Genomic DNA, 20,551 nt, shown 5'->3' on the forward strand with positions numbered 1-20,551 from the left:
AGGGGTACAGTAGAGGAAGAGAGAGAGAGAGGGAGGTACAGTAGAGAGAGAGAGAGAGAGAGAGAGAGAAAGAGAGGTACAGTAGAGGAAGAGAGAGAGAGAGGGAGGTACAGTAGAGGAAGAGAGAGAGGTACAGCAGAGGAAGAGAGAGAGAGAGAGAGAGGTACAGCAGAGGAAGAGAGAGAGAGAGAGAGAGAGAGAGAGAGAGAGAGTACAGTAGAGGAAGAGAGAGAGAGAGAGAGAGAGGTACAGTAGAGGAAGAGAGAGAGAGAGGGAGGTACAGCAGAGGAAGAGAGCGAGAGAGAGACAGAGAGAGAGGTACAGCAGAGGAAGAGAGAGAGAGAGAGAGAGAGAGGAGGTACAGTAGAGGAAGAGAGAGAGAGAGAGGGAGGTAGAGAGAGAGAGAGAGAGAGAGAGAGAGAGAGGTACAGCAGAGGAAGAGAGAGAGAGAGAGAGAGGGTACAGAGAGGAAGAGAGAGAGAGAGGAGGTACAGTAGAGAGAGAGAGAGAGAGAGAGAGAGAGAAAGAGAGGTACAGTAGAGGAAGAGAGAGAGAGAGGGAGGTACAGTAGAGGAAGAGAGAGAGGTACAGCAGAGGAAGAGAGAGAGAGAGAGAGAGGTACAGCAGAGGAAGAGAGAGAGAGAGAGAGAGAGAGAGAGAGAGAGAGGTACAGTAGAGGAAGAGAGAGCGAGAGAGAGAGAGGTACAGCAGAGGAAGAGAGAGAGAGAGAGACAGAGAGAGAGGTACAGCAGAGGAAGAGAGAGAGAGAGAGAGAGAGAGAGAGAGGAGAGAGAGGGTACAGTAGAGGAAGAGAGAGAGAGAGAGGGAGGTACAGTAGAGAGAGAGAGAGAGAGAGAGAGGGTACAGCAGAGGAAGAGAGAGAGAGAGAGAGAGAGAGAGAGAGAGGGGTACAGTAGAGGAAGAGAGAGAGAGAGGGAGGTACAGTAGAGAGAGAGAGAGAGAGAGAGAGAGAGAGAGAGAGAGAGAGAAAGAGAGGTACAGTAGAGGAAGAGAGAGAGAGAGAGAGGTACAGTAGAGGAAGAGAAAGAGGTACAGCAGAGGAAGAGAGAGAGAGAGAGAGAGAGAGAGGTACAGCAGAGGAAGAGAGAGAGAGAGAGAGAGAGAGAGAGGACAGTAGAGGAAGAGGAAGAGAGAGAGAGAGAGAGAGAGAGGAAGGTACAGTAGAGGAAGAGAGAGAGAGAGGGAGGTACAGCAGAGGAAGAGAGAGAGAGAGAGAGGGTACAGCAGAGGAAGAGAGAGAGAGAGAGAGGTACAGTAGAGGAAGAGAGAGAGAGGTACAGTAGAGGAAGAGAGAGAGAGAGGGAGGTACAGCAGAGGAAGAGAGAGAGAGAGAGAGGTACAGTAGAGGAAGAGAGAGAGAGAGAGAGACAGAGAGAGAGGTACAGCAGAGGAAGAGAGAGAGAGAGAGAGAGAGAGAGAGAGAGGTACAGTAGAGGAAGAGAGAGAGAGAGAGGGAGGTACAGTAGAGAGAGAGAGAGAGAGAGAGAGAGGTACAGCAGAGGAAGAGAGAGAGAGAGAGAGAGAGAGAGAGAGAGGTACAGTAGAGGAAGAGAGAGAGAGAGAGAGAGAGAGAGAGAGAGAGAGTACAGTAGAGGAAGAGAGAGAGAGAGGGAGGTACAGCAGAGGAAGAGAGAGAGAGAGAGGTACAGCAGAGGAAGAGAGAGAGAGAGAGAGAGAGGTACAGTAGAGGAAGAGAGAGAGAGGTACAGTAGAGGAAGAGAGAGAGAGAGGGGAGGCAGAGGAAGAGAGAGAGAGAGAGAGAGAGAGAGAGAGAGAGAGAGAGAGAGAGAGAGAGAGAGAGAGAGAGAGAGAGAGAGAGAGAGAGAGAGGTACAGCAGAGGAAGAGAGAGAGAGAGAGAGAGAGAGAGAGAGAGAGAGAGAGAGAGAGAGAGAGAGAGAGAGAGAGGTACAGCAGAGGAAGAGAGAGAGAGAGAGAGAGAGAGAGAGAGAGAGAGAGAGAGAGAGAGAGAGAGAGAGAGAGAGAGAGGTACAGCAGAGGAAGAGAGAGAGAGAGAGAGAGAGAGAGAGAGAGAGAGAGAGAGAGAGAGAGAGAGAGAGAGAGAGAGAGGTACAGCAGAGTAAGAGAGAGAGAGAGAGAGAGAGAGAGGTACAGCAGAGGAAGAGAGAGAGAGAGAGACAGAGAGAGAGGTACAGCAGAGGAAGAGAGAGAGGTACAGCAGAGGAAGAGAGAGAGAGAGAGAGGTACAGCAGAGGAGAGAGAGAGAGAGAGAGAGAGAGAGAGAGAGAGAGAGAGAGAGAGAGAGAGAGAGGTACAGTAGAGGAAGAGAGAGAGAGAGAGAGAGAGAGGTACAGTAGAGGAAGAGAGAGAGAGGGAGGTACAGCAGAGGAAGAGAGAGAGAGAGAGAGGTACAGCAGAGGAAGAGAGAGAGAGAGAGAGAGGTACAGCAGAGGAAGAGAGAGAGAGAGAGAGAGAGAGAGAGAGAGAGAGAGAGAGAGAGAGAGAGAGAGAGAGAGAGAGAGAGAGAGAGAGAGGTACAGCAGAGGAAGAGAGAGAGAGAGAGAGAGAGAGAGAGAGAGAGAGAGAGAGAGAGAGAGAGCAGAGGAACAGCAGAGGAAGAGAGAGAGAGAGAGAGAGAGAGAGAGAGAGAGAGAGAGAGAGAGAGAGAGAGAGAGAGAGAGAGAGAGAGAGAGAGAGAGAGAGAGAGAGAGAGAGAGAGAGAGAGAGAGAGAGAGAGAGAGAGAGAGAGAGAGAGTAGAGAGAGAGAGAGAGAGAGAGAGAGAGAGGAGAGAGAGAGAGCAGAGGAAGAGAGAGAGAGAGAGACAGAGAGAGAGGTACAGCAGAGGAGAGAGAGAGAGAGAGAGAGAGAGGTACAGTAGAGGAAGAGAGAGAGAGAGAGAGGTACAGTAGAGAGAGAGAGAGAGAGAGAGAGAGGTACAGCAGAGGAAGAGAGAGAGAGAGAGAGGGGTACAGTAGAGGAAGAGAGAGAGAGAGGGAGGTACAGTAGAGAGAGAGAGAGAGAGAGAGAGAGAAAGAGAGGTACAGTAGAGGAAGAGAGAGAGAGAGGGAGGTACAGTAGAGGAAGAGAGAGAGGTACAGCAGAGGAAGAGAGAGAGAGAGAGAGAGGTACAGCAGAGGAAGAGAGAGAGAGAGAGAGAGAGAGAGAGAGAGAGAGAGAGGTACAGTAGAGGAAGAGAGAGAGAGAGAGAGAGGTACAGTAGAGGAAGAGAGAGAGAGAGGGAGGTACAGCAGAGGAAGAGAGCGAGAGAGAGAGGTACAGCAGAGGAAGAGAGAGAGAGAGAGAGGGGTACAGTAGAGGAAGAGAGAGAGAGGTACAGTAGAGGAAGAGAGAGAGAGAGGGAGGTACAGCAGAGGAAGAGAGAGAGAGAGAGAGAGAGAGAGAGAGGTACAGCAGAGGAAGAGAGAGAGAGAGAGAGAGAGAGAGAGAGAGAGAGAGAGAGAGAGAGAGAGAGAGGTACAGCAGAGGAAGAGAGAGAGAGAGAGAGAGAGAGAGAGAGAGAGAGAGAGAGAGAGAGAGAGAGAGAGGTACAGCAGAGGAAGAGAGAGAGAGAGAGAGAGAGAGAGAGAGAGAGAGAGAGAGAGAGAGAGAGGTACAGTAGAGGAAGAGAGAGAGAGAGAGGTACAGCAGAGGAAGAGAGAGAGAGAGGTACAGTAGAGGAAGAGAGAGAGGTACAGCAGAGGAAGAGAGAGAGAGAGAGAGAGAGAGAGAGAGAGAGAGAGAGAGAGAGGGTACAGCAGAGTAAGAGAGAGAGAGAGAGAGAGAGAGAGGTACAGCAGAGGAAGAGAGAGAGAGAGAGAGAGAGAGAGGTACAGCAGAGGAAGAGAGAGAGAGAGAGAGAGAGAGAGAGAGAGTACAGTAGAGGAAGAGAGAGAGAGAGAGGAGGTACAGTAGAGAGAGAGAGAGAGAGAGAGTACAGCAGAGGAAGAGAGAGAGAGAGAGAGAGAGAGAGAGAGAGGTACAGTAGAGGAAGAGAGAGAGAGAGGGAGGTACAGTAGAGAGAGAGAGAGAGAGAGAGAGAGAGAGAGAGAGAGAGAGAAAGAGAGGTACAGTAGAGGAAGAGAGAGAGAGAGAGGGAGGTACAGTAGAGGAAGAGAGAGAGGTACAGCAGAGGAAGAGAGAGAGAGAGAGAGAGAGAGGTACAGCAGAGGAAGAGAGAGAGAGAGAGAGAGAGAGAGAGAGAGAGGTACAGTAGAGGAAGAGGAAGAGAGAGAGAGAGAGAGAGAGGTACAGTAGAGGAAGAGAGAGAGAGAGGGAGGTACAGCAGAGGAAGAGAGAGAGAGAGAGAGGTACAGCAGAGGAAGAGAGAGAGAGAGAGAGAGTACAGTAGAGGAAGAGAGAGAGAGGTACAGTAGAGGAAGAGAGAGAGAGAGGGAGGTACAGCAGAGGAAGAGAGAGAGAGAGAGAGAGAGAGAGAGAGAGAGAGAGAGAGAGAGAGAGAGAGAGAGAGGTACAGCAGAGGAAGAGAGAGAGAGAGAGAGAGAGAGAGAGAGAGAGAGAGAGAGAGAGAGAGAGAGAGAGAGAGAGAGAGAGGTACAGTAGAGGAAGAGAGAGAGAGAGGGAGGTACAGTAGAGAGAGAGAGAGAGAGAGAGAGAGAGAGAGAGAGAGAGAGAGAGAGAAGTACAGTAGAGGAAGAGAGAGAGAGAGAGAGAGGGAGGTACAGTAGAGAGAGAGAGAGAGAGAGAGAGAGAGAGAGAGAGAGAGAGAGTTCACAATGATCATGTAAATGTTTACCCTGCTGTTAGTGCCAGCACATGTTCCTTGTTTTACTATGTCAGCAGGCTCTGTCTGTCTAGTATGAACACACATGCACGTGTGTGAACAAACACACACACACACATCCCTTAGATCATTAGCGCTGTTTGTTCTGGGTTGATCTGACTCTTAAGTTGCATAAGCCATGAGTGATCCCTGTTGTATCTCTCCCATGGTGATGATGTATGTGCGGGCAGCTGCTCCAATGATAGGTCCACAGTCCACACAGCCATAGCAGTGTAAGTCAAGTGCCAATAAACTCAGTCAACGGAGGAAAGGAATTGGGCATGCATTGTTAATTTCTCATTCTTTGATGAACGTTATGAACCAAATGTCAATTGATTTCCATAATCGACTGAGTTGAAATGGAGTTGACCCGAACCGTGCCAGCACCATGTACCATGTGTCTGTCTATACCAACACCATGTATTATGTGTCTGTCTATACCAACACCACATACCATGTGTCTGTCTATACCAACACCACATACCATGTGTCTGTCTATACCAACACCATGTACCATGTGTCTCTCTATACCAACAACATGTACCATGTGTCTGTCTATACCAACACCACATACCATGTGTCTGTCTATACCAACACCATGTACCATGTGTCTGTCTATACCAACACCATGTACCATGTGTCTGTCTATACCAGCACCATGTACCATGTGTCTGTCTATACCAACACCACATACCATGTGTCTGTCTATACCAACACCATGTACCATGTGTCTGTCTATACCAACACCATGTACCATGTGTCTGTCTATACCAACACCATGTACCATGTGTCTGTCTATACCAGCACCATGAACCATGTGTCTGTCTATACCAACACCATGTACCATGTGTCTGTCTATACCAACACCATGTACCATGTGTCTGTCTATACCAACACCATGTACCATGTGTCTGTCTATACCAACACCATGTACCATGTGTCTGTCTATACCAACACCATGTACCATGTGTCTGTCTATACCAGCACCATGTACCATGTGTCTGTCTATACCAGCACCATGTACCATGTGTCTGTCTATACCAACACCACATACCATGTGTCTGTCTATACCAGCACCATGTACCATGTGTCTGTCTATACCAGCACCATGTATTATGTGTCTCTCTATACCAACACCATGTACCATGTGTCTGTCTATAGCAACACCATGTATTATGTGTCTGTCTATACCAGCACCATGTACCATGTGTCTGTCTATACCAGCACCATGTGCCATGTGTCTGTCTATACCAGCACCATGTACCATGTGTCTGTCTATACCAACACCATGTACCATGTGTCTGTCTATACCAGCACCATGTATTATGCGTCTGTCTATACCAGCACCACATACCATGTGTCTGTCTATACCAGCACCATGTACCATGTGTCTGTCTATACCAGCACCATGTATTATGTGTCTGTCTATACCAGCACCATGTACCATGTGTCTGTCTATACCAACACCATGTATTATGTGTCTGTCTATACCAGCACCATGTACCATGTGTCTGTCTATACCAGCACCATGTACCATGTGTCTGTCTATACCAGCACCATGTACCATGTGTCTGTCTATACCAGCACCATGTACCATGTATCTGTCTATATACCAGCACCATGTACCATGTGTCTGTCTATACCAGCACCATGTATTATGTGTCTATGAGCCTCTAATTCCCTCTTTCCTCCCTCCCCTGCTCCCATTCGTTCTCTTTCTCCCTCTCTCTCTATTGCTCTCTGCTCCTCTTTTCTCCTTCTCCTCTTTCTCTTCTTTGCTCCTCCCTCCCTCCCTCTTCCCTCTAGTTGTTTAAGGAGGAGCTGACGCAGGTGAAAGAGGGCATGAAGCACATCAATGACCTGGTTCATGAGCTGGCCATCTCTGACGTCCATTTGTCCATGGAAAACTCCCGCTCCCTGGAGCACCTCAACAGCCGCTGGAAACTACTGCAGGTAACTGGATATCGCTCAACCACCTCCCACAACATCCATACAACCTTCCCACAACCTCACCTCAACATTGCCTCAGAAACCCCTCAAACTTTCATTCAACTCTCCCTACAACTGTGTGGGGGTTGAAGATACAACTGTGTGGGGGTTGAGGATACAACTGTGTGGGGGTTGAGGATACAACTGTGTGGGGGTTGAGGATACAACTGTGTGGGGGTTGAGGATACAACTGTGTGGGGGTTGAGGATACAACTGTGTGGGGGTTGAGGATACAACTGTGTGGGGGTTGAGGATACAACTGTGTGGGGGTTGAGGATACAACTGTGTGTGAGTTGAAGATACAACTGTGTGTGGGTTGACGATACAACTGTGTGTGGGTTGACGATACAACTGTGTGTGGGTTGACGATACAACTGTGTGTGGTTTAAGAGTATCCGGAGCTTTGCCTTGGCCCCTCTTCTGTGCATCAGTTTAAACTGGCTGCCACAAATGATGACTTTCGTCTCCTGAGTGAAAGCTATTGGATTGTTCTGAGGGGAAAGTGTTGAGGAGGGCAGTGAAAGCTATTGGATTGTTCTGAGGGGAAAGTGTTGAGGAGGGCAGTGTAGTACATGGGGTAGTGTGACACCCCTCAGCCTTAGGTGTCCTGCTTGTGCCCGCTCATCAGCTAGCTTTTGAGGTGGCTTGATCAGATAAGACTCTTTTGGAGTGTGGTCACGTGTGTTTGTGAGGTCCCGAGTTCACGCCAGGTAATTGCCGAATCGGGAGGAAGTGGTGCTCGCTAAGCAAGCAGCGTGGTGTCCTTTACACCAGGAGTCAGCAAATGGGGCAGGGCTCTCGTATTTATGAACTGTTATTTATTCAGGGTACCCCAACTGAGACCAGTGTCTCATTTATAATGTTGCCCTGAGGACAAAAAGTACATCAATACAGCAACAACAACAATATAAAAGCTACAAGACAGCTATAAATACATTACATCAGGTCATTACAACAAGTTATAATAATCAATGGAAACAACTGCACACTTCAGTGAACTCATTTAACAACAGTTTTAAACGGTTCTATTGGCACCAGGGAATCCAGGTGTAAGGTATTCCATAACTGGTATGTTAAAACTAAAGGCGGATTTACCACAATTTATGGTGACAAGCGGGACCTCAACAGTTGACCAACCCTGCGAACGGATTGGGTATCTCATATTTGTGTATTTCAACAGGGAAGTGAGTTTTGTTAGACGCTTGTGGAGCAGAGCTTTGTAAACAAGAAGGGAGTAAGGAAGTGATCTACGGGACTTCAGTGAGGTGTGGCCAACCTTCTGATACAGGATGCAGTGATGACTATTAAAACTGTCACCTGTAGTAAAGCAAAGAGCACTATGGTAGACAGCCTCCAAAGGTTCAAGAGTGGTGGCTGCTGGTGTTACCATATTCAGGAACTGTACAATCTTTCTCACACTCTCTCTTTCTCTCACTCTCTTTGTCTCACTCTCTCTTTGTCTCTCTCTTTCTCTCACTCTCTTTGTCTCACTCGCTCTGTCTCTCTCTCTTTCTCTCACTCTCTCTTTCTCTCAATTCAATAATTAAATTCAGTGATTAGTCTGTTGCCAAAGAAAGAACACTTCAACATATTGAATGCCCCCCTCCCTCCCCCTTTCCCTCTCTCACTCCCTCTCTCTCTCTCCCTCTCTCTCTTCCTTCTGTGTTCTCCTGTTGAATAATATGATGCTAAATGCTAAATCCATGTCATTTGAGTAGCATCTGTTACTGCTCCTCTGTCTCCAGTGACACAGATGTAATGCATTTTCAAGGCTGATTCTCTAATATTTTTCTCTTGAACAATTGAGTCTTTCTGCTGTGAGAGAACTGTTAGCCTAGCAGTCTAGCGGTAGCAGCGATAGATGGTGGTCAGCTGCAGTGTTGGCACAGTCATCTCCGCGTCACATTCAAACTGATCCAAATTAGTCCAAAGCAATCTGCGTACGACTTGAGTGCATCCTGCTCAGCCGTGTGTATGCTGAGCGGTGGTAATGTTCTCCTCTCCATAACGCTAACTTCTCATTACAGCTCGTTGGGCTTGTACCTAGGGATAACTGTTCCTCTCTCTCTTTCTCTCTTTCTCTCTTTCTCTCTTTCTCTCTCTTCTCTCTCTCTCTCTCTCTCTCTCTCTCTCTCTCTCTCTCTCTCTCTCTCTCTCTCTCTCTCTCTCTCTCTCTCTCTCTCTCTCTCTCTCTCTCTCTCTCTCTGTGTGTGTGAGTGGATTTAGTGCCCTTTGTTGGTGGAGACATTTCGACATCCTCTGACAATGATTTATACACTCAATCGAATACCTTGTAAATAAACCAGGATTAGTCCTCAACAAATCCCTTTTGGGACAGCCACATCGACAAAACACAACACACAGAGAAAATGAATGGCACAACTTATTTTCATCAACTCAAATCCCTCTGGCTTGTTGACGTGTGTATGGGTCCACCTTCCCCGTTCCTCCGTCCCCACACCTCTATTCCCGCACACAGAGCTTACTGTGAAATGACTGTCCTCATTTGAACAGAGCTGAACAGAGCAGAGTAGATTCCATGTCATCTGTCCCTACCTGACGCTCTTCAAAGTGCTAAGGCAAGATGGGACTGAGCGAGGAGGGGGGTGTGTGTGTAGGGGGAATGAGACGAGATGGAGACGGTTCCATGATGCTCTTGGATTTCTCCCCTGTTCTGTGTGTGTGTGCATGTGCATGTGTGTGTGCACGTGTGCGTGTGTGTGTAAGTGCAATGTAATGTCAATGTGTGTGTCTCCTCGCAGGCCTCCATTGAAGAGCGTCTGAAGCAGCTGCAAGATGCTCACAGAGACTTTGGCCCTGGATCCCAGCACTTCCTGTCCAGTAAGGGCTCCTCTCCCTTCATTTAAAGTTGGCACTGGGTGCCGTGCCACGCTGTACCATTCCTGTATAGGGGCTGGGGGGAGGAGGGGGTGGGAGGCTGAAAATTCGGATGGCTGGTGTGTGGGGGGGTGTTCAAGGGAAGGGGGTTACAACATGGTTGGTCACAGTGAGTGTGAGGTTGTGTATGAGGATGTGTGAGGTTGTGATGTCTGAGTTGGGCGTGGAGGGGGCAGGCTTTGCGCCTTAATCCCCCACTGAGTCACAGCAGCAGTAGTGAGATAGAGACGCTTCCGTCGTTCTCTTTGATTGGTTTGATTTTGCCCATGCTGTGTGTGTGTGGTGTGTGTGTTTGATTGGTTTGATTTTGTGTGTGTGGGTGTGTGTGCGTGCGTGCGTGCGTGCGTGTGTGTGTGTGTGTGTGTGTGTGTGTGTGTGTGTGTGTGTGTGTGTGTGTGTGTGCGTGCGTGCGTGCGTGCGTGCGTGCGTGCGTGCGTGCGTGCGTGCGTGTGTGTGTGTGATGGTGGTATAATATTAAAAGGGAACTCCTGCCGTCCTCAGTCCCCCCCAGCTCTGCCACAGTCACGCTGTGTAAGGACTGTCATGCTACTGGGGCTGAGCTGGTTCTCCCTGCATGTGTGTGTTTGTGTGTAAAGGTGTGTAGCTGCCTCACTGAGTACTATGTCTATTGTGACAGTGTCCTTGTGTCCACGTGTGTGAGTGTCTCCCTTTATCTCCCATTCATCCAGTCTATAGCCTAATCCAGTCCCAGCTAGCTTTGCCCCTCTAGCTAAGCTTACAGCTAAAATGCTACATTGACCGGGTGTGGGACTCCTTCACCTCCCATTTTCCGTTAGCCTTTACCAACAATAATGCTCTCTGGGACTAGACACAAAAGGCTGCGTTTACCGTTTCAGCTTCAGTCCATCTATTATGTACTGCTGCTGTCCCTCTGAATGGTCACAGACTGTCTGGATCCACGTGGCGCACATCCCAAATGGCACCCTATTCCCTTTATAGTGCACTACTCTTGACCAGAGCCTCATCGGGAATAGAACCTAAGTAGGGAATAGGGTGCTATTGGGGATGTGAACATGGTCACTGGTTATGTGCAAATGGCTTTTCATGCTTGATGTGCCTTAGCGATTGATTTTCCGTTACAGGTTCAGTGCAGATACCCTGGGAACGTGCCGTCTCGCCAAACAAAGTGCCCTACTACATCAAGTAAGTCTAAAGTATTGAGTCACTGTTCAGATGGCAGTATTGAGTTACCAGAAGACACATTCATAAGGTATCCCTAGAAAAACAGTATCGAGCTCAGTCCCTCCTGACCACTTATCTATTTACTTCATCAATGCTCCATTGTCCCTGTCTGGGCCGTGTTTATCTTTCAGCTCTGAGGTGTCTGCTTGTGTATGTGTGTATGTGTGCATGCATGCGCGTGTATGTACAGTATGTGTACTGTGTGTGAGTGTCGGCGTATCTCTTTAACAAACAGGGGCGTTTATTTTCTTAATCACTGCTGTTAGCCCTTGTGCCCACCCCCTGCCCCCACCTGCTGCCTGACTATTAATTCTTATGGGCTGTGTAACTGTGCCACTGGAGGGGAATATCTGACGGGCACTCTGTTGGGCACCTAATCAATCCAACAGTCTCATACAGGTAGTGACGGGCGTTGGAGTTGCCCCCGGGTCCTGGCAAACTTCCTGCTTGGGGCTCACTCATTTATTTAGCTGAGCGCGTCCATTATTTATTGGCTATCGTTTTTCTCTTTGGTACATTTTCCTTTTGTCCTGCACTGCTCTTGGTACTATGGGATGGGAAGGCAGAGTGTTAGGGTAGGTTGTCTGTTTAATGACGTGTAGAGATAGACAGTAGCGACTCTCTATGTGAAACCTCTTGCATGTCCGCCCTACAGTGCACCTGTAAAAAGGATTCAGACCCCTTCCCTTTTTCCACATTTTGTTACGTTACAGCCTTATTCTAAAATGGATTAAATGTTTGTTTTTTTCATCCATCTACACATAAAGACAAAGCAAAAAGAGGTTTGTAGAAATCTTTGCGAATGTATGAAAAATACAAATCTGAAATATCACATTTACTTATCTCTGTCAGATCAGTAGAGCTATCGCCGGTGCACAGTGAAGGGTGAGGAGTGGTCGTCGTGGAACATTGGTCCTACTATCTTGTTGCTGCTGTGTGTCTGACCTTTACAGGTCCTTTATAGATGGAGGCTACAGACACCAATTTTTCTCAGTTGTGTTTTCATCAGACATGATTCTTTATAGGTACCTTCATGTGTGTGTAAAATATGTTCTCAGATTTTTACTCGTAGATTTTTGAATGTGTGTGAAAATGTTTTTGTTGTTGAAAGCCGATATACATCCGTTGTTTAGCTGGAAGGGAATGTTCATATCCTGTGTATTTGATGTGATATGTGGTTGTCTCACCTACAGTAGCTATCTTTAGATGGATGCACTTGCTGTGAGTCACTCTGAATAAGTGCATCTGTTAAATGACTCAAATGTCAAACATAAATGTTTTACATACATATCATTTTTAAAATTATTATTAAATATTGATGTCACAAATGTATAATTCGTAAATGTCTTTATAAAAATGTAATTTGTTACATTTAACTGAACCTAGCAGTTCTACTTAATTCTCTGAGAGTGAGACAGATATATACCATTTCGCAGAACAATACATGATTATTTGTCTCTCTGAAATGAAACCATCAAGTGATAGATTTTAAACTAATGCATGCCTGTCATTGAACATCCTCATGCCGTGGTTATATAGTGAAAAAACACACCAATCTTTCATAATTTCTTTAAACAATAAAAGCTCATTTACAAACATTTCTGAAAATGGATATATAGCGTTTTGGAATTCAATTCTTCACCTTCCTTCCTTTCTCCCTTGTAACCGCCTTTACTCTTGTCTAACTCTGTCCTCCTTTGCTCTCTCCTCTCCCCCTCTCCCTCTCTCCCCTCTCCTCTCCCCCCCTCTCCTCTCTCCCTCTCCCCCTCTCCCTCTCTCCCCTCTCCTCTCTCCCTTCCTACTCTCTCCCTTCCTACTCTCCCTCAGCCATCAGGCCCAGACGACGTGCTGGGACCATCCAAAAATGACGGAGCTGTACCAGGTGCTGGGTAAGATAAAGACAATGAAAGAGTTAGGCCCTTACCGTGCACCTCCGCAGGGCCTCCAGAGGCCCACAGAGCCCCTGCCACCATCACCCTGTACCTCATTAAGGGCCCATATTTCAGACACCCCCCCAACACCGACGGCACCATTCTCATGAACCTGCGGGAACAATTTCACGGCTCTGTGATTGCTTTTTCCTACATTTAATTTGAATCAATTGTTATTAATGTGATCTGACATCCCTCTGTGTGGGGGGGGGGGGGGGGGGGGTGTTGCCCACACACCGACAGACAGACAGACTTGCTGTGAGGCATTGAGGGAGTGGCATTATGTAGCAACATGACCCCTGCTAATGACTCACTGATGGGCTGATAAACACAGGGAGGATGAGAGCAGTTGAGTAGGATGTCCTTGCCATCATTTAACTTTCGATTTTTTTTCTCTCTCTCTCTCCCCCTCCTTTCTTTTTCATCAGCGGATCTGAACAACATCAAGTTCTCAGCGTACCGGACAGCCATGAAGCTGCGGCGGGTGCAGAAGGCTCTGAGATGTACGTATTGTGTTTGTCATGCAGGATAATTCAATTAATTAATTGGCCCAATTGAGTTACGTGAGGGGAGGTAATTAGTCAAGGTCAGTGAGGGATAAATGCGTGTGTGCCCCCTACAGGACCAAGCGGAGTAGCTTTATCTTCCACAGTCCAGACATCTCCTCCTCTCCTCCCTCCATCCCTCCCTTCCCCACGCTCTGGCTCCCCTGGCCACGCTTTACCACAGGGGGCTGCTCACATCCTTTTTCATGCTCTCTCCATTCACACTCTCGCTTTCTCTCCATTCAACTCTCCACCCCTCTTCGACCCTCCGACACAGGGAAATGGCCTGCGAAAGCACAGCATGAATGCACTGCTGAAAACGCTATACGCTCCTCTCTATTTTTCCCTCTATCCCTCCTCATCCTGTTCTGGTCTGCTAGTCCGTGTCATTAGGAGAATTTATTGCCAGGCTGCCATAGTAACTACCTAGCCTCTCTCTCTCTCTCTCTCTCTCTCTCTCTCTCTCTCTCTCTCTCTCTCTCTCTCTCTCTCTCTCTCTCTCTCTCTCTCTCTCTCTCTCTCTCTCTCTCTCTCTCTCTCAGGGTTGGAGAGGAGATGTTTCTCTCTCTCTCTCTCCCTCTCTCTCTCTCTCTCTCTCTCTCTCTCTCTCTCTCTCTCTCTCTCTCTCTCTCTCTCTCTCTCTCTCTCCCTTCCTCTTTCTAAGTATGGATTGAGCTCTATAAATGTCCATCTAAAATGCCTAGAAGTGACTCCTCTCGCAACCCTAACCCCCTCCAGCCATCTCCTTATCTCCGCTATCCAATCACATCTGTCATTAGAGGACACCCTCTTATCTCCAGTCCTCTGCCCAGCCTGGGATGGCCATTCAAATTAGTTTAGAGGAGCAAAATCTAATTTGGTTTGGCGCTCTCGCAACATCTGTCAGCGCTTACGTGGGGGGAAAAAGGTGGCTAAGCACTCTCTCCTTCACTCTCCTGTCCCCTGGTGGTTTGTGTGTGTGTGTGTGTGTGTGTGTGTGTGTGTGTGTGTGTGTGTGTGTGTGTGTGTGTGTGTGTGTGTGTGTGTGTGTGTGTGTGTGTGTGTGTGTGTGTGTGTGTGTGTGTGTGTGTGTGTGTGTGTGTGTGTGTGTGTGTGTGTGTGTGTGCGTCCATTCAGTGGACCTGCTGAGGCTGGTGAGTGTGGTGGACGTGTTCAGGGAGCAGGATCTGCAGCATGGGGAACATGTGATGGATGTGGTGGAGATGATTCATGCCCTGACTGGCCTGTATGAGAGACTGGAGGAGGAGAGGAGGGCCATCGTGGTCAACATCCCTCTCTGTGTGGACATGTGTCTCAACTGGCTGCTCAACGTCTACGACAGGTACAATTGACCACTGCTGACCTTTCACCTTGACCCCTTGCCCCCTGACCCTGTACCTTACATGGCCTTATCAAAACCAGGTAATGTTTTTTAACTGGCTGTGTCAATGTCTCTTGGACATCACTGATAGCACATAGCAACACATTACCTCACCCCGTATTATCTTTGAGGGATTTTGGGTTCAAACATAAAGTTTCATCTTCACCTAATTAGTGACGGTTCATGCCAGTTGTGTTGTTAGCTACTTGTAAATGCCACTCTAAGCTAATGAACCAAATAACTCTGTTTTTGTCAGTTCTGTTTCATAAGCATCTCTGTTTTGTCTGGGACACTCTGCCATTGACATTACTGCCAATACACCTCTCACATATCCTTGGCTAAATTCACCCTGTCTCCACCTCGCAAGTATAAAAACCTTTTCCCACAATCAAGGACCATCACGCTCTGCTATTCCAGTGCTCTGATTGGTCGAGAGTCCTCTCAGCGGGGCGTCTCGTTGGTGAAGTAGGCTGTGTGGCTGGGAGGCTTCGTCGTGAGTAAGATTACAGAGAGGCTGTAGCTCAATCAATCTGGCAGGCGTCCAATCAGGGCAACTGAGACCCAGCAGAATCATAAACTGTTTGATTCTGATTGCCTGTCTCTCTCTGTCAACTGCCAAGCCCTCCACAGAATCCGAGAGGCGCAATTCCCGGCGAACATGGAAAAAAGAGAGAGAAAAGAAACAGCCCCATTTTTAAAATAAACGCCATGAATGTATTTTGCAGCCCTTAACTACCTGCTGCTAACGAGTGGAAATCAGCTATTTTATCCTCCACATATATTTCCTGGAATTGCTTTTTTGTTTTCCGATAAACTCTGTGAATGAGCTGTGCAGCGTCAAATCTAATGGAATGAAATGTTACTTGTCACATGCTGTACACATGTGTGCACCTGTGTGTGTGTATGTGTGTTTGCAGTGTGTGTGTGTGTGTGTGTGTGTGTCCTAAGCTCCTCCGAGGGCATGTCACACTCTTTGGGTGTGCAGGGAGGAACACGTCCCACGTGGTGAGGAGCTGGGGGCACATATTGAAGATGACACACAGCAGACAGGTGCTGACATGCCCTCGCTTCTCTTCGCTTCTCCCCCTGCCTCTCCTATGTCTCCCCCTGCCTCTCCTATGTCTCCCCCTGCCTCTCCTATGTCTCCCCTGCCTCTCCTATGTCTCCCCCTGCCTCTCCTATGTCTCCCCCTGCCTCTCCTATGTCTCCCCCTGCCTCTCCTATGTCTCCCCCTGCCTCTCCTATGTCTCCCCCTGCCTCTCCTATGTCTCCCCCTGCCTCTCCTATGTCTCCCCCTGCCTCTCCTAGGTCTCCCCTGCCTCTCCTATGTCTCCCCCTGCCTCTCCTATGTCTCCCCATGCCTCTCCTATGTCTCCCCCTGCCTCTCCTATGTCTCCCTCTGCCTCTCCTATGTCTCCTCCACCTCACCTAGGTCTCCCCTTGCCTCTCCAATGTCTCTACCTGCCTCTCCTAGGTCTCCCCCTGCCTCTCCTATGTCTCCTCTGCCTCTCCTATGTCTCCCCTGCCTGTCCTATGTCTCCCGTGCCTCTCCTATGTCTCCCGTGCCTCTCCTATGTCTCTCCCTAGGTCTCCCCTGCCTCTCCTATGTCTCCCCTGCCTCTCCTTTGTCTCCCGTGCCTCTCCTATGTCTCTCCCTAGGTCTCCCCTGCCTCTCCTATGTCTCACGTGCTTCTCCTATGTCTCTCCCTAGGTCTCCCCTGCCTCTCCTACGTCTCCCCTGCCTCTCCTATGGCTCATGTGCTTCTCCTATGTCTCTCCCTAGGTCTCCTCTGCCTCTCCTAGGTCTCCCCTGCCTCTCCTATGTCTCCCCTGCCTCTCCTTTGTCTCCCGTGCCTCTCCTATTTCTCTCCCTAGGTCTCCCCTGCCTCTCCTATGTCTCACGTGCCTCTCCTATGTCTCCCCTGCCTCTCCTATGTCTCACGTGCCTCTCCCATGTCTCCCGTGTCTCTCCTATGTCTCTCCTATGTCTCCCCTGCCTCTCCTAGGTCTCCCCCTGCCTCTACTATGTCTCCCCCCACCTCACCTAGGTCTCCCCTTGCCTCTCCAATGTCTCTCCCTGCCTCTCCTAGGTCTCCCCCTGCCTCTCCTATGTCTCCTCTGCCTCTCCTATGTCTCCCCCTGCCTCTCCTATGTCTCCCCCTGCCTCTCCTATGTCTCCCCTGCCTCTCCTCTGTCTCCCGTGTCTCTCCTATGTCTCTCCCTAGGTCTCCCCTGCCTCTCCTAGGTCTCCCCCTGCCTCTACTATGTCTCCCCCACCTCACCTAGGTCTCCCTTGCCTCTCCAATGTCTCTCCCTGCCTCTCCTAGGTCTCCCCCTTCCTCTCCTATGTCTCCTCTGCCTCTCCTATGTCTCATCTGCCTCTCCTAGGTCTCCCCCTTCCTCTCCTATGTCTCCTCTGCCTCTCCTATGTCTCCTCTGCCTCTCCTATGTCTCCTCTGCCTCTCCTATGTCTCCCCCTTCCTCTCCTATGTCTCCTCTGCCTCTCCTATGTCTCATCTGCCTCTCCTAGGTCTCCCCCTTCCTCTCCTATGTCTCCTCTGCCTCTCCTATGTCTCCCGTGCCTCTCCTATGTCTCCCGTGCCTCTCCTATGTCTCTCCCTAGGTCTCCCCTGCCTCTCCCTTGTCTCCCCTGCCTCTCCTTTGTCTCCCGTGCCTCTCCTATGTCTCTCCCTAGGTCTCCCCTGCCTCTCCTATGTCTCCCCTGCCTCTCCTTTGTCTCCCGTGCCTCTCCTATGTCTCTCCCTAGGTCTCCCCTGCCTCTCCTATGTCTCACGTGCCTCTCCTATGTCTCTCCCTAGGTCTCCCCTGCCTCTCCTATGTCTCCTCTGCCTCTCCTATGTCTCCTCTGCCTCTCCTAGGTCTCCCCTGCCTTATCCTATGTCTCCTCTGCCTCTCTTATCTCTCCCCCGCCTCTCCTTTGTCTCCACCGCCCCTCATATGTCTCCCCCTGCCTCTCCTATGTCTCCCCCTGCCTCTCCCAGGTCTCCCCTGCCTTATCCTATGTCTCCCCCTGCCTCTCCTATGTGTCCTCTGCCTATCCTATGTCTCCCCTGCCTTATCCTATGTCTCCTCTGCCTCTCCTATGTCTCCTCTGCCTCTCCTATGTCTCCTCTGCCTCTCCTATGTCTCCCCCTGCCTCTCCTAGGTCTCCCCCTGCCTCTACTATGTCTCCCCCTGCCTCTCCTAGGTCTCCCCCGTGCCTCTACTATGTCTCCCTCTGCCTCTCCTAGGTCTCTCCTGCCTCTACTATGTCTCCCCCTGCCTCTCCTATGTCTCCTCTGCCTCTCCTATGTCTCCCCCTGCCTCTCCTAGGTCTCCACTGCCTTATCCTATGTCTCCCCTGCCTCTCCTATGTCTCCCCCTGCCTCACCTTTGTCTCCCCCTGCCCCTCATATGTCTCCCCCTGCCTCTCCTATGTCTTCCCTGCCTTATCCTATGTCTCCTCTGCCTCTCCTATGTCTCCCCTGCCTTATCCTATGTCTCCCCTGCCTTATCCTATGTCTCCTCTGCCTCTCCTATGTCTCCTCTGCCTCTCCTATGTCTCCTCTGCCTCTCCTATGTCTCCTCTGCCTCTCCTTTGTCTCCCCCGCCCCTCATATGTCTCCCCCTGCCTCTCCTAGGTCTCCCCTGCCTTATCCTATGTCTCCTTTGCCTCTCCTATGTCTCCCCCTGCCTTATCCTACGTCTCCCCTGCCTTATCCTATGTCTCCTCTGCCTCTCCTATGTCTCCCCCTGCCCCTCATATGTCTCCCCCTGCCTCTCCTAGGTCTCCCCTGCCTTATCCTATGTCTCCTCTGCCTCTCCTTTGTCTCCCCCTGCCCCTCATATGTCTCCCCCTGCTTCTCATAGGTCTCCCCTGCCTTATCCTATGTCTCCTCTGCCTCTCCTATGTCTCCTCTGCCTCTCCTATGTCTCCCCCGCCCCTCATATGTCTCCCCCTGCCTCTCCTAGGTCTCCCCTGCCTTATCCTATGTCTCCTCTGCCTCTCCTATGTCTCATCTGCCTCTCCTATGTCTCCTCTGCCTCTCCTATGTCTCCCCCGCCCCTCATATGTCTCCCCTGCCTCTCCTATGTCTCCTCTGCCTCTCCTATGTCTCCTCTGCCTCTCCTATGTCTCCTCTGCCTCTCCTATGTCTCCTCTGCCTCTCCTGTCTCCTCTGCCTCTCCTATGTCTCCTCTGCCTCTCCTATGTCTCCTCTGCCTCTCCTATGTCTCCTCTGCCTCTCCTATGTCTCCTCTGCCTCTCCTATGTCTCCCCCGCCCCTCATATGTCTCCCCCTGCCTCTCCTAGGTCTCCCCTGCCTTATCCTATGTCTCCTCTGCCTCTCCTATGTCTCCCCTGCCTCTCCTATGTCTCCTCTGCCTCTCCTATGTCTCCCCCCCCCTCAAAAGTCTCCCCCTGCCTCTCCTATGTCTCCCCCTGCCTCTCCTATGTCTCCCCCGCCCCTCATATGTCTCCTCTGCCTCTCCCATGTCTCCCCCTGCCTCTCCTATGTCTCCCCCTGCCTTATCCTACGTCTCCCCTGCCTTATCCTATGTCTCCTCTGCCTCTCCTATGTCTCCCCCTGCCCCTCATATGTCTCCCCCTGCCTCTCCTAGGTCTCCCCTGCCTTATCCTATGTCTCCTCTGCCTCTCCTTTGTCTCCCCCTGCCCCTCATATGTCTCCCCCTGCTTCTCATAGGTCTCCCCTGCCTTATCCTATGTCTCCTCTGCCTCTCCTATGTCTCCTCTGCCTCTCCTATGTCTCCCCCGCCCCTCATATGTCTCCCCTGCCTCTCCTAGGTCTCCCCTGCCTTATCCTATGTCTCCTCTGCCTCTCCTATGTCTCATCTGCCTCTCCTATGTCTCCTCTGCCTCTCCTATGTCTCCCCCGCCCCTCATATGTCTCCCCTGCCTCTCCTATGTCTCCTCTGCCTCTCCTATGTCTCCTCTGCCTCTCCTATGTCTCCTCTGCCTCTCCTGTCTCCTCTGCCTCTCCTATGTCTCCTCTGCCTCTCCTATGTCTCCTCTGCCTCTCCTATGTCTCCTCTGCCTCTCCTATGTCTCCTCTGCCTCTCCTATGTCTCCCCCGCCCCTCATATGTCTCCCCCTGCCTCTCCTAGGTCTCCCCTGCCTTATCCTATGTCTCCTCTGCCTCTCCTATGTCTCCCCTGCCTCTCCTATGTCTCCTCTGCCTCTCCTATGTCTCCCCCGCCCCACAAAAGTCTCCCCCTGCCTCTCCTATGTCTCCCCCTGCCTCTCCTATGTCTCCCCCGCCCCTCATATGTCTCCTCTGCCTCTCCCATGTCTCCCCCTGCCTCTCATATGTCTCCCCCTGCTTCTCATAGGTCTCCCCTGCCTTATCCTATGTCTCCTCTGCCTCTCCTATGTCTCCTCTGCCTCTCCTATGTCTCCCCCGCCCCTCATATGTCTCCCCCTGCCTCTCCTAGGTCTCCCCTGCCTTATCCTATGTCTCCTCTGCCTCTCCTATGTCTCATCTGCCTCTCCTATGTCTCCTCTGCCTCTCCTATGTCTCCCCCGCCCCTCATATGTCTCCCCTGCCTCTCCTATGTCTCCTCTGCCTCTCCTATGTCTCCTCTGCCTCTCCTATGTCTCCTCTGCCTCTCCTATGTCTCCTCTGCCTCTCCTGTCTCCTCTGCCTCTCCTATGTCTCCTCTGCCTCTCCTATGTCTCCTCTGCCTCTCCTATGTCTCCTCTGCCTCTCCTATGTCTCCTCTGCCTCTCCTATGTCTCCCCCGCCCCTCATATGTCTCCCCCTGCCTCTCCTAGGTCTCCCTGCCTTATCCTATGTCTCCTCTGCCTCTCCTATGTCTCCCCTGCCTCTCCTATGTCTCCTCTGCCT

General features: G+C 50.3%; 1 protein-coding gene across 3 annotated transcripts in view; it reads left to right on the top strand.

Moving 5' to 3' along the window:
* The window catches only part of LOC124011302 (dystrophin-related protein 2-like), a 281,037-nt gene that overhangs the window by 239,414 nt on the left and 21,072 nt on the right, over window positions 1-20,551 (top strand). For all 3 annotated transcript variants that reach the window (XM_046324529.1, XM_046324530.1, XM_046324528.1), the window contains 6 exons: window positions 6,568-6,714; window positions 9,513-9,591; window positions 10,752-10,812; window positions 12,679-12,740; window positions 13,211-13,285; window positions 14,444-14,648. In XM_046324529.1, the coding sequence (XP_046180485.1) occupies window positions 6,568-6,714; window positions 9,513-9,591; window positions 10,752-10,812; window positions 12,679-12,740; window positions 13,211-13,285; window positions 14,444-14,648 (629 nt within the window). The remainder of the gene's footprint in view (window positions 1-6,567; window positions 6,715-9,512; window positions 9,592-10,751; window positions 10,813-12,678; window positions 12,741-13,210; window positions 13,286-14,443; window positions 14,649-20,551) is intronic.

Source organism: Oncorhynchus gorbuscha, linkage group LG23 (genome assembly GCF_021184085.1).
Source record: "Oncorhynchus gorbuscha isolate QuinsamMale2020 ecotype Even-year linkage group LG23, OgorEven_v1.0, whole genome shotgun sequence".
NCBI classification, from domain to species: Eukaryota; Metazoa; Chordata; class Actinopteri; order Salmoniformes; family Salmonidae; genus Oncorhynchus; species Oncorhynchus gorbuscha.